A 12,788-nucleotide genomic window follows, 5' to 3' on the forward strand; every position below is an offset into this window, starting at 1 on the left:
TGTTTTTTTTCTGGCTCGCTAAAGTTTGTTCTCATTTTTATTGTGTGTTTCCTTCAATTTGGGTATAATATTCTTCCTTTTCTGTTCGTGGTGGCATCAGAAGGGAGCTTAGCTGTTCACTGCAGACTTCTGTTTTCTTAATCTGGAGTCTTGTCCCTCCCAGGCCTTTAGCTTGACTGTAGCCGCTCACCTCCATTTTTATTTTGTCTATGTCTATTTCCTCTTTGTTAATTTTGCCATACATGTTTATCTATGGTTTCAGGGCCATGAATGTACATTTATATATGTTACAGTGTGTCACCACTTTTTTTCAAATCAACAAGAAAGAATATCCCTCTGCCTTAAGTGAAACTGTACACCTGCTGTTCATTTTCTGAGTTTCTTTTCCTCAGGCTCCCGACTGCTGCTGTTCCCGTTCTGTGCTGTGGCCTCAGTTTCCCCTGATCCTTTGTACTTGTGTTTTCATGTCTCATTTCTTTACGTGTGACAGGCTCAGCGACAAAGTCAGCGGAACAAGGTTTCATGAACCAAAGTCAATGCCTAAATTGGTTTTTATTAGCATAATACTTTTAAGACTTCATTAAACATCAAAATAAAAATAATGTCATTTTCAGTGACATCTGGAAACAAGAGTGCTTTAGGGACAAACTTACCCAATTTGCACTAATGTCTATAATAGTTAAATATTGGTTACAGAACTGAATCCTAGCACCACATGCAGAGGTGGGAAGATCTGATGTTGCTAAGCTGCCTTCTGCCTAGGCTGGTGGTTGGAGCATGCATAACACCAAGCAAGACTCCAGGGGGAGTTTTTATAGAAATCAACAAACGGACTTTAAACTTTATATGAAGATTCAAAGGTTCCAAAGTAGACAGATATTCAAAGGTTCCAAAAGATTTTGAAAAACAAAAGCACAGCTGGAGGAATGGTCTTCCCACCCCCAAGGTGTATTACACAGCCACAGCTGTCAGTGCAGGTTGGAGTCGGGTTGACCACAGCTCCATCGACTGGATGCACAGTCCAGTCTTAGACCCACATGCTAGTCAAGTGGTTAAAGACTTAGTTTTATTATTTTAAAATATGTGAATGCATATGTGTCTGTTTGTGGTTATGTGCGCAGGTACCTGTGGAGACCAGAGGTCAGTGGGCCCTCTTGGAGCTAGAATTACGGGAGACTGTTGACCACCTAATGGGGTGTTGAGAATTGAACTTGGCTTCTCTGCTGTGCGATGTGCTCTCTGAACTGCTGAGCAGTCTCATCAGCTTGATTGCTTAGAGAAAATAATTTGTCTTATTTTAGATTTACTTTTTATTGTCTGAGGGTTTCATACATGTACATACGTATTTTGATCAAATCCCTGGGGCTCGTCCTCTGTTCTTCTCCTGCTGCCTGCAGCCACATTCCACACAAGATTCCACACGAGTGTGCTTCTTTTCAAACTCATTTAGTCCACTTAGTACTGCCTGTATGTGCTTGGATGTAGGGTCATCTATGGGGGCATGAGCAGCTTCTCAGGTGTTGTCTTCCTTCCCTGGCAGCTGTGAGTGACCAATGGCTCCTTAGATAGAGGTGGGACTTCATGAGCCCTTCACCTCCCATGCTGGGATTTTCAGTCTGTGGCTTTTTAAGAAAGGTGTGTGTATGCATGAGTGTGAGTGCATGCGTGGATGCGGGTGTGTGTGTGTGTGTGTGTTTGTGTGCACGCGTGTGCACGTGATTGTGAGTACCAGTGCAAGGCATCAGGTGTCCTTCTTTATCACGCTCTACCAATGCCCTTGAGGTAGGGCGTCTCTGATCCTGAGGCGCAGTTTTCTCAGGTAGGCTGGAAGACAACAAACCCCAGTGATCCTCCAAGGGTTCACATGACCTTGTGGTGAGTCTCCAGAGCATCATGCTATCTAAGCAGGCAGACAAGAGGCATGTGTGTCTTGCGCCTCCTGTGTAGGGAGGCACAGACAGCAAAAGGGGATTGTTCAAAGTTTATCAAACTATAACTAAAATGGGCACATGTTATTAGATAGAAATTATACCCCAAAGGAGTTTTGCTGTTGTTGTTGTTGTTTTGCTGCTGCTGGTGGCCCACATCTTTAATCCCACCACCCCAGCACTCAGGAGGCAGAGGCAGATCGATCTGTTTGAGACAGAGAAGCCCTGTCTCAACCAAGGAAAAAGTTTTTTTTCATCTTTTATTTTTATTTTATGTGTATGTATGTTTTGTCTGCATATATAGCTGCGTACCATGTGTATCTAGTGCCTGTGGAGGCCAGAAGAGGGCATTGGATACCTTGGGACTGGTAGTAATGATAGTTGTGGGCTGACAGGTGGATATTGAACCTTTGTCCTCTGGAAGAGCAGTCTGTGCGCTTAACTGTTGAGCCATCTCTTCAATCCAAAAATTAAAAGGAGCAACTATTTCAAGATTGGACTAATACTACTGTCAGTTAGATTTCTGTATAGCTAACACAGTAACTGTACAAGGGGGTGGGCAGAACATAATGAGAACAAATACAGCTTAAATGTTGCTTTCTCATTATATGATTCTAGCATCTTTTAGAAATCAGCTGGTCCATTGTGGGGAGATTTGGAGACATGGAGAAAAAACATAAGAAGTGAGACATGTGGTGGTGCACACCTTTAATCCCAGCACTCGGGAGGCAGAGGCAGGCAGATTTCTGAGTTCGAGGCCAGCCTGGTCTACAAAGTGAGTTCCAGGACAGCCAGGGCTACACAGAGAAACTCTGTCTCGAAAAACCAAAAAAAAAAAAAAAAAGAAGTGAGACATGGGATGGCCCAGGGGTAAAAGGTCTTTGTTGCCAAATGTGATGGCATGGAGTCAATCCCTAGAACCCACATCATAAAAGGAGAAATATGACCCCCACAACTTGACTTCTGACCTTTATGTGCTCTGTTTCATTCACAGGTGCACACACATACAACTAAATAAATACATAAAATGATAAATATAAATTGCCACATCAGGTAGGTGAAAAGGGCAAGTTACTGGCTGGGACAGGGAGAGGTAAGCATTTTTAGACATAAGCCTTAAAACATGTGAGTGTTGGTGTGCTTGTGACAGTCGGAGGACATTCATGGGTATCCATCTTTGCCTTTTCCTTGTCTGAGGCAGGGTCTCTTCTGTTCCTCCTCACTGTCTATGCCAGGCTATCTGGCCTGTGAGCTTTCATGAGTTTTGCCATTTTCCTCTCCCACCTCATCAATGGGATTACCTGATGTCTGGTTTTTACATAGGCTCTGGGGATATGAACTGAGGTCCTCATGCTTGTATGGCTGTGGTAAAAACCACCCACTGAGCTTTCTCCAGAGCTGGCATATGAGACGATTTACACAGATGTCTTTTAGGAAGATTTGGATTTGATGATGAGAACGCATAACTTGGAGAGACATCAAAGTCATCTGAAGTATTGGGGGCATAGGTCAGTGGTGGGACACTTACCTAGTACACATCACCTCTGGGTTTCAACCTTCACATGAGAAAATTTCACTGCCAAAGATGAGTTGCTGTCTCTGTGGATGTAAGCATATGGGGCCAGAGGGGGAGCGGGTCCCAGCCCCCTGTGAGCCAGCAGTGAGCCCAAGGTATTCATTTTGACTTATTTCAGTTTACAATAGGAGGGTTGCTCAGGGGCATGAGGATGTGAGGCCCAAGTGGACCCCGAAGATTTAGGGGAGCAGCTGGAGTCATGAGTTGGAAAAGAACAACCTTCTTTTCCCTCTGTGTGCTCAGTGGGGCTGGAGCTCCAGCTCCGCTTGGGACTGCCTGTGAAAGAGTGGCTGCAGGGCACAGGATGACCTCTGAATCTCAGGCCAGTTCTGGAGGGAAGTCAGGCCTAAGAAGCCAATGAGTAACTGGATCCTGTGCTGCTGTTTTTTCAGGAAGACCGAAATGCAACTTCCTTCACCTTGGAATCCTTCCCTTCGTAGTGTTTGTCTTAGTCTTCTTTGGGTAAGAACCCAGGCTGATGAGAAACGACTGGGGCCCGAGCTGTGTGCATCCTTACTAGCACAGCAATGATGAGGGTGCTCTTGCCTCAGCACCCGCAGAGGCACGAACAGCTTTTGCTTGATTCCACAAAAGGGGGCTGGGACTGGATACCCAGTCATTTGGCTCTAGCTGTGAGGGTGGGCCTGGGAAAGGAGAGGAGGGCAGGATTGGGGGTGGTGGATTTCAGTTCTCTCTCAATGCAAATGGTCTGTGAGCCCCCAGAGAGCAAGACACTGTCATGCCTACCAGAGCTTCTGTAGACACAGCCAGGAAATACTCTTTGATACAGTCTTGGGTTGTAGGTACCTGGCATGGAGTAGGGGCTGTCTGCAGTGTCTACAGTTGTCTGCATGCAGCCCTTGTTCCCAGGGCACTTCCTCTTTGCCATCTTTTCCAGTGGGGTGAACATTCTTAGTTCTGTTACCTGAGCCTGCAGCTCCACTGGGATCTGAGCTCACTGTGCTGGATTCAGTGGTGCATTTGGAGGGAGGGACAGATAGCTGATGTCAGGTCTGTGTCCTGAACAGCTACCCCTGTGTACATCCTTCCTACAGCTACCTGTTCCTGAGCTTCAGAAGCCAGAACTTGGGTCACCCAGGAGCTGTGACTAGGTGAGTGGGCATTGAGAGACAGACAGAGACAAAGATGGAAAGGGAGAGAGAGAGGGAGAGGGAGAGGGAGAGGGAGAGGGAGAGGGAGAGGGAGAGGGAGAGGGAGAGGGAGAGAGAGGTGTGTCATGTTTGTATGTATGTGTCATATGTGTGATCGTGTGTAGGGGGGTAGATTACTGTCTGAACAGACATTTTGCTGCAAGCTGCCTTGTGGCCTTGTGGCCACCTCCTGATTGGATAACTCTAGACCTTCTCTATGCTGCCCAGAGCAGCTTCTGCTGCCCCCTGCTGTCTTTAATGGGCATATGTATTCTTCTCTGGCTTCAGCCTCATCCTCCCTATGTACCTACCTACCTGGGCAGCTCCAAGAATGGCTTCTGCTCCCCACCCACCTCTCCAGCAGTCTGCTGAGTGAAATATTAGTCTTTGGCCTTCTATGACCAAACCCAAGTTGGAGACCCTCTCCATCCCTACCGTTTCCAGATCCTGTTAGGCTGTCTTTTGGGAAGGCATCCCCTGACTTTGCCTGCTTTCCTGAGCCTTCTGTGGCCTTGCACCAGCTACATGCTTGTCTGTCTTAACCCTACTTTCCTTCTAGTAGCGAATAATCCTTTAGAACAGAAGGTAGGAGGCTTTCTGAGATTGGATCCAACCTGTTGACACTTTCCAGCAGCCGGTCCCTCTGTGTTCCCTCACAAGCCATGCATGCTGTTGGACTGGAGCTCTGACCTTGTTTTTTGTCTATGCTGTGCTTCTCAGTAGACTACATGGCCTCCCAAGCACTCTTTGTTGCTGTCCTCACCAGTTCACTCTTGTGTCAGCTTTACACTGCTGCAAAGCACTCACCTTCATTTCTGTTGGGAGACAGTCACATCTTTTATGGCTATGTCTCTAGAGGTCTCTGGTTTTAAGTGTAGGAGTGTGTTGCATGCTTTTATGTTTGTGTACCACACTCATGCCAGTGCCCAAAGAGGTCAGAAAAGGGCCTGAGGTCCTCTGGAACTGGGGTCATAGACTGTTGTAGGTCTCCATGCTATCATTGGGAACTGAACTCAGGGTCTTTGCAAGAGTAGCCAGGGCTCTTACTGCCGATCGTCATTCCAGCCCTGCTCTCTGGTTCGCACACCATCATAGGGCATGCATCTTGCTAGCAGAAGTGGCTCTTGTCCCTTGGGGATTGGCATCTTTTGTGGGGACAGCTTGTGAATTGAAGTAGTCCTTAGATTTCCCAGTCTTAACCAGGGCTGGGTGTGGGCATGTGTCTCGTGTCAAGCAAGACTGTGATCTTCCTGCTTTGGTTTATCCTTGGATCCCAGGATCATGGGAAGACAGGGTGGCTTGCTTTCCACTGCTCATGAAGGTCTGTTTGTCTGGTGCATGACTGCCAGTGATGTGCATCCAATGACTTTTCTGTCAACTTGAGTTCTGGTGTTTTCTTTTTCAGGAATGTCTATCTGCAGCCAAGGGTGCTAAAACCCACGTGAGTAGATTTAGTCACTGCGTGTATAGTGTAAGAGTCCTAAAGCACTAACGGGTGATTTGCTTCCCTGGGGGAATAGTTCAGTAGCAACCCTGAAAGCCCAAGTTAGTCTAAGGAAAAAACTAAACTCAGGAGAAACCAAAGACCTGACCTTGCTTCACCAACCGTTTTAGAGGTGTCTGCTTCAGGTCTGGGGCCCAGAGCATCTTCTGTCTCTTCGTTCACATTTGGGCTTCTGCTCCTTATTTTGGTTTCTATCATCAGGGAGTTTTAGAGATGTGGAGGGTACAGTTGTAGTAACCCAGTTGCTTTTATGGCTGGGGTTGGGGATAGTCAGTAAGAATTGCTGCTGGTTGATAGAACCCCATTCTGGGAGGGTGACCAGCCTTGGGAGAAGCTGAAGGTTGGGAATCTGAGAAGGGTTCCTGTAGGCATGTTTGGTCATGCATTGCTGGTGGCTCTCTCCTCATGTAGTAGGGAAGATGTTCTTGTCTTGACTCCTTGGCTGGCGCCCATCATCTGGGAGGGGACCTTCAACATCGACATATTGAATGAGCAGTTCAGGATTCGGAATACCACGATTGGACTGACTGTGTTTGCTATCAAAAAGTAAGCAGTGGGGACTGGAGAGATGGCTAGTGGGTAAAACACTTGCTTGAGGGACATGAAGACATGAGTTTTATTCCTAACACCCATGGAAAAGCTGGGAATGGTGGCATGACCTGTAATCTCAACCCCGTGGGTAGAGGGGAGAGGCATGTGGATCCAGCCCACTTGTTGGACAGTCTAGCCAAACTGTGAGCTTTAGAGTCAATGAAGGGACCCTGTCTGAAGAACAAATAAAATGAATGATAAAAGATACCCCAAACCAACTTCTGGCCTTTACATACACACAGGCAAGTAAACATGAATATATACAATATACGTGCACACCCCCTCACATATGCACACACAGTGATCAAGTGGAGGCACAGGCATACCAAGCTCCATGCTTGTATTTAGGTTGAATTGAGGGAGGGACTTGTTCACTCTGCTACCTTCCTGAGCTCTGGTGGGCTCACAGGTGAATGAACCCAGCCCTGCTTTCTCCCAGAGCCTCAGGGCAGCTGCCCTTCCAACTGTGCTCTCAGCCAGGTGACATTTGCATCTGTCAGCACTCACTTCAGCTTGGTCTCTTCATCCCTAGAGCTGGCAGGAAGGAACAGGATGCCAGCAGAGCTGTCATCTGTGGCCACTGATGTGCCCTCAGATGCAGGACAAGGTGGACATCAAGGTTTGAGTGGAACATTTAGCCTTAGCCCTGGGGACAGCAGGTATTAATAGACCTGTGAAGCCCTGGGACTCTGGGTCAGGCTGCCTTTAGGCCACAGGCAAGAAATGTGCCCTGTGGGAGCCTGTGGGAAGCAGGACAGGGTAACATGATAGTGTGGAAGGCTGTGAATGCTGAGAGAAGCCATCTGTGCTGCTGGCACATGTGAAGAGCATTGTGCCTTCCTGGCTGAGGTCCAAGGATAGTTCTGAGGCCTTTGAACCAAGCAGACTTGAGAGATGTTTGGGGCTTAGTTGGAGGGATCTTAGGCACCTTGAGAATGTCTGCAGCTCCTAGGGACAAAGGACTTTACAGTAAGAAGACACAAACACTACCTTGTTTGGGTGAGGCTGGGCACATCAGCAAGAACCCTGCCAGGTGTGGGTAGCTGCTTTGTCTGTGGAAAGAAGGCCTCTGAGGGGACTAGCAGGGAACCCCATGGTCACCTTTATGCAGGGAAAACTGCCACTTGCTTGTTTCTGACATTTAAGTGGGGGCTTTGCACATTTGCCAGGTGATGGGGAGCCCTGTTTCTATGGTGGGGACACATGGCCCTGGGGGTAATCCAGGGAGGGGCAGCCATCTGAATCAGGTAAAATCTTGGGCTGGGAGATGACTTAGAACCTGGGTTCTAAGGCTTTTGTCCTTGGACCTGAGGGTTTGTTTTAGGCTTGCCCTTGTTTCTAGGGTGCCTTTTACCCCTGCACCCTGTGAGACCAGTTCTTGTTCTGGGGCAGTTCATGGGGGGTGACTCTTAAGAATATACATGAGTTCCTGTGTGCCTTTTCTCAAGACACTGTAAGTCTTCTGAGGGGGAAGTCTGGGATATAGAGACCCATTGCTTTCCTGAGACAGGGCCCTGCAGCATGCCACAAGGGAGGGGTGCAGGTTCCAGGCCCTTAAGGATCCATTCAGTTCCACTAGGGTTTAAAAGTGGGGTTCTATGAGCAGAGGCTCTGCTCAGGTCAGTGCAAGTATATGAAGTGTGGAATGTACTGGGATGAAGCTGTCATTTTTTGGAGGGTGTATGTGACAGACTCATGGAGAGGTGGCCTGCTAGAGTTGCCAAGACAACAGATACCTGTGGCAGATATGCCTGGAACTCCAGTTGAGGAGTTAGCCCTGCTGCCTGGTTGAAAGCTCCCAGGCTTCTGGCTCAGTGTTCCTTGCTAAGATGGGCTGCTGGTGTTGCAGCCTTCTGCAGCAAATGAGGGTAAGGTGAGGTACAGCCTTGTAGACTGGTTAGGACAGCAGTCTTACCAGGACAGGGGAGGGCTCTAGCCTCCAGGTAGCTATGGTTTCTGCAACCTGGGCCTATGCCCTGGTAAGTCTTGTTCTAGCTGTGTTAAACCTCTCCATACCCCGTTGTCCTCTCTCACAGGTATGTAGTGTTCCTTAAGCGGTTCCTTGAGACTGCAGAACAACACTTCATGGTGGGACACAAGGTCATCTACTATGTCTTCACTGACCATCCAGCTGATGTGCCACAGGTGATCCTGGGTGCAGGACGGCAACTGGTGGTGCTAACTGTGCGCAACTATACTCGATGGCAGGATGTGTCCATGCACAGGATGGAGATGATCAGCTACTTCTCAGAGCAACGCTTTCTCCGTGAGGTGGATTACCTGGTGTGTGCAGATGTGGACATGAAGTTCAGTGACCATGTGGGAGTGGAGATTCTCTCAACATTCTTTGGCACCCTGCACCCTGGCTTCTACAGTAAGAGCCGAGAGGCCTTTACCTATGAGCGCCGGCCACAGTCCCAGGCCTACATCCCCTGGGACAAGGGTGACTTTTACTACGGGGGAGCCTTCTTTGGGGGCTCAGTGCTAGAAGTGTACCATACCACCAAGGCCTGCCATGAAGCTATGGTGGAGGACAAGGCCAACGGCATTGAGCCTGTGTGGCATGATGAGAGCTATTTGAACAAATACCTGCTTTACCATAAGCCTACAAAGGTGCTATCCCCAGAGTATTTGTGGGACCAGCACATGCTGGGCTGGCCCCCCATCATGAAGAAGCTGAGATATGTGGCTGTGTACAAGGACCATCAGGCAATCAGAAACTAATAGCTAAATTCCTATTGGAGAGGACAGGCTGATAGCCAGTGGCACTCTGGGCTGAGACGAAACTGAAAGGATTTGAGAGACAATTGTCACCCACTGTCCCACCTCAGAGTCCAGCAGGCCCAGTATCACTTGGCTTACCACACACTTGAGCCCTGGAGTGGCAACCACCTTCAGCTCCACTGTGTGTCCCTAAGCTCTTTTTACTGAGTGACATGGTAAATGGAGCTTTCAGAACATGAAAAAATTCTTGTCATATAGTTAACTGGGGGCATGTGCATCCTCACTCAGGCTTGCCCCTTCCTGTGCTGGGAGGCTGACGGAGGACCAGGCAGGAGGGCAGGAAGCGTCAGCCTGCAGTCCACAGAGGGGCATAGCTTACTTGGGGCAGATCAGCACCCTGTGCCCATAACCTCTGCTCATTTTTTGTTTATTTGGGAATATATAGCTATCCATTCTAGGGAATAAATAAATTTCTAGGAAGTATAGGAAGTTTTTAGTTTCCCCCCTTTTGTTTTGAGGTATTTGGGATTGAACCCAGTGTCTCGTGAATGCTACTCAGGCACGCCACCACGGAGGTGCATTCCCTCAAGACTCTATCTTAGAGACACATACTGACTGAACTTGATGAGTGCTACATCTACTATATTTTTATTGATACAGTCTCTAGTAGTTCAAGCTGGTTTCAGCCTTACTATGATGGCCTTGTGCTCCTGATCTTGCCTCTGCCTCTGCCTCTTGTCGCCTCTGATTCCTACCAGCAGAAAAGAGCGATGACACAGCGTTCTTCTCAAAGCCGTTTATTCAGGAACCTTTCAACATGCGTGCAGGAAAAATCTCTCTCATCCCCAATCACAATCCCTTATATAACCCCTCTACCACGCCCCATCAGCCCAGTCCACGTAACAGCAGTCCATTGGCCAGGATCATCACTTGTCATATGGTCCGATCTTGCATCATGGTGCACCTGCACAGTTCACCCAGTGGACGTGGCTTAATCAGGGTGTATGAGTAAGTCAGGTGCAAGTCATGAGACTTCGCTGCAGTCCCAGGCGCCATTTTGGGACTGCTGCCACACCCGCTCCTCACATCTCCCCCTTCTTTACTTATTGGCAGAGAGAATGCCTGTCTTAGGTTGCCCCTTGCGGCAATGCCCCTTACCCGTCATTGGGAGACAAACAGCGTTGGTTTGATCCCTGTCTTAGGTTGGTGACACGCCCAGGGAGTCTTACCCATCATTGACTACTTCTCTAGCATGCCAAGCCACACTTGAGGAGATTATCCTGTTTCCACTGTCGCAAAAGCCTGTATCATCAAGGCTTGGGCTCTGTGCTGATGACGCTGCATGCAGCAGATGCACCAGAAGGCCAGGACGCCGATGAGAATTGGGCACATGGCAAATCCACCAATACCAGCCCACTCTTTCAGGTGGGAGACTGCTGTGGTGATCCAGCTGGTCAATCCCTCAGCCATGGACAAGTCGACACGAATGGAATTAATATAGATGATGGATTGTCTCAATAAGGGATATGGCCACAGCTGTGGCTGCGGTGGTAGAAATTGCTATAGCAGTGACAATGGCCGCAATGATGCCAAAAATCCCTTTTAGGTCTGAACAAAGTCATAGTAGAAGGAGCTTGAACAGGCCAGGGTACAAAACGAGGCATCCTAGTAACAACAGCTAAATGATATTCAGATGCATTCCAGCACATACTATAATAACAAATATCACTACTACAATTAACAACATTATTCTCATAAACAAACAGGAGTAGCCTGAAAAGAAACATTCCTCCCTCCAGTAAATTGAAATACCGAAGACTCAAACACACTAGAACCATTCCAATAAAAACTTGCATTGCCCCAGGCCCCTCCCGCCACCATGCTTAAGGGGGAAAGATCAGTGCAACTACCATTCACCCCACATAACACTAGCTCCTACTTGAGCTGGATTTTTGATATGTCCAATTATACCCTGAAAAGGAACTATTATGGGCTGTCTTCACTTCCCAAGCTACTTTTCCAAGATGGAAGGGAATCACGAACACCCCTACAAAAGGGGGCCCATCTAGATTGGGAGGGTATAGTGCCATTGCCCTTGGATATACTGGCAGGCCACACCCCTTGAATCCAGGTAGCATTAGCTTCAGTAGAACTCTTTTTTTTTTTTTTTTTTGGTTTTTCGAGACAGGGCTTCTCTGTATAGCCCTGGCTGTCCTGGAACTCACTTTGTAGACCAGGCTGGCCTTAAACTCAGAAATCCGCCTGCCTCTGCCTCCCAAGTGCTGGGATTAAAGGCGTGCGCCACCACACCCGGCTTCAGTAGAACTCTTTTTTTTTTTAAAGATTTATTTATTTATTTATTTATTTATTATATGTGTGTACACTGTAGCTGTCTTCAGACACTCCAGAAGAGGGCATCAGATTTTTGTTACAGATGGTTGTGAGCCACCATGTGGTTGCTGGGATTTGAACTCAGGACCTTTGGAAGAGCAGTCGGCGCTCTTAACCACTGAGCCATCTCACCAGCCCTCATTAGAACTCTTAACTGGCATATCAAACCCTGCTGCAGTCTATTATACACAATCACTCATCTGTGAAATATTTTGAATCATCTGAAAACACAACAATCCCTTTAGCTGAGGTTGCATAGATTCCTGCACTGGAGCTATCTCTCCATCCCATGGTAAAAAAGGCAATTGTAGCGAAGCATTAAATGTAAAGAATCGAGGAAACACTTGCGCCGAATGCGTCAATGGCATGGGTTTCGGGAACACAGACATAATTCCCCAACGTAGCTCTTTGGTTCTCACTAGAGGGAGCATTCCCAGCCACAGGAATATCCACGTCCTCATCGTTCTGCTTGTTTTGAATTGCTCTGGTCAGCCATTCTGGGACCCACAGCAGTTGTTGGTGATCCTGGGAAACACACAAACAGACCCTCTTGCCCAAACCAACATTGGGTCAGGGCCCTTCCAACAACCAGTCAAGACATCCTTCCACATGACCATGCCTTTTGGAGAAATATCAGGATTAATGTGTCGCTCAGCTGCAACATGCCCTTGTTTATCTTCATTCAAAAAATTCAAAGTAAATAAGGCAATGGCTAATCTCTCTCTTGGTGTGGACCCAGCAGGGGCAATTCCCCCCTTTTGTTTAATGAAACATTCTTTTAAAGTACAATGGGCTTGTTCAATAATGCGTTGGCCCTGAGGGTTGTATGGCAACCCATGCACCAGACTGACGCCCATCATCTTGCAAAAGGAAACAAAACAGGCTGAAGTATAGGCTGGTCCATTATCAGTCTTTAGTTCTTT

General features: G+C 47.8%; 1 protein-coding gene across 4 annotated transcripts in view; it reads left to right on the forward strand.

Moving 5' to 3' along the window:
- Positions 1 to 11,813, forward strand: part of LOC110289771 (histo-blood group ABO system transferase) — a 28,552-nt gene extending 16,739 nt beyond the window's left edge. For all 4 annotated transcript variants that reach the window (XM_029469075.2, XM_021156142.3, XM_085835090.1 and 1 more), the window contains 5 exons: positions 3,897 to 3,966; positions 4,560 to 4,616; positions 6,061 to 6,096; positions 6,571 to 6,705; positions 8,787 to 11,813. In XM_029469075.2, the coding sequence (XP_029324935.1) occupies positions 3,897 to 3,966; positions 4,560 to 4,616; positions 6,061 to 6,096; positions 6,571 to 6,705; positions 8,787 to 9,474 (986 nt within the window). In that variant the 3' untranslated portion in view covers positions 9,475 to 11,813. The remainder of the gene's footprint in view (positions 1 to 3,896; positions 3,967 to 4,559; positions 4,617 to 6,060; positions 6,097 to 6,570; positions 6,706 to 8,786) is intronic.
- The last annotated feature ends 975 nt before the right edge of the window (positions 11,814 to 12,788 follow it).

Source organism: Mus caroli, unplaced genomic scaffold (genome assembly GCF_978045245.1).
Source record: "Mus caroli unplaced genomic scaffold, Mus_caroli_1 scaffold_2, whole genome shotgun sequence".
Lineage (NCBI taxonomy): Eukaryota > Metazoa > Chordata > Mammalia > Rodentia > Muridae > Mus > Mus caroli.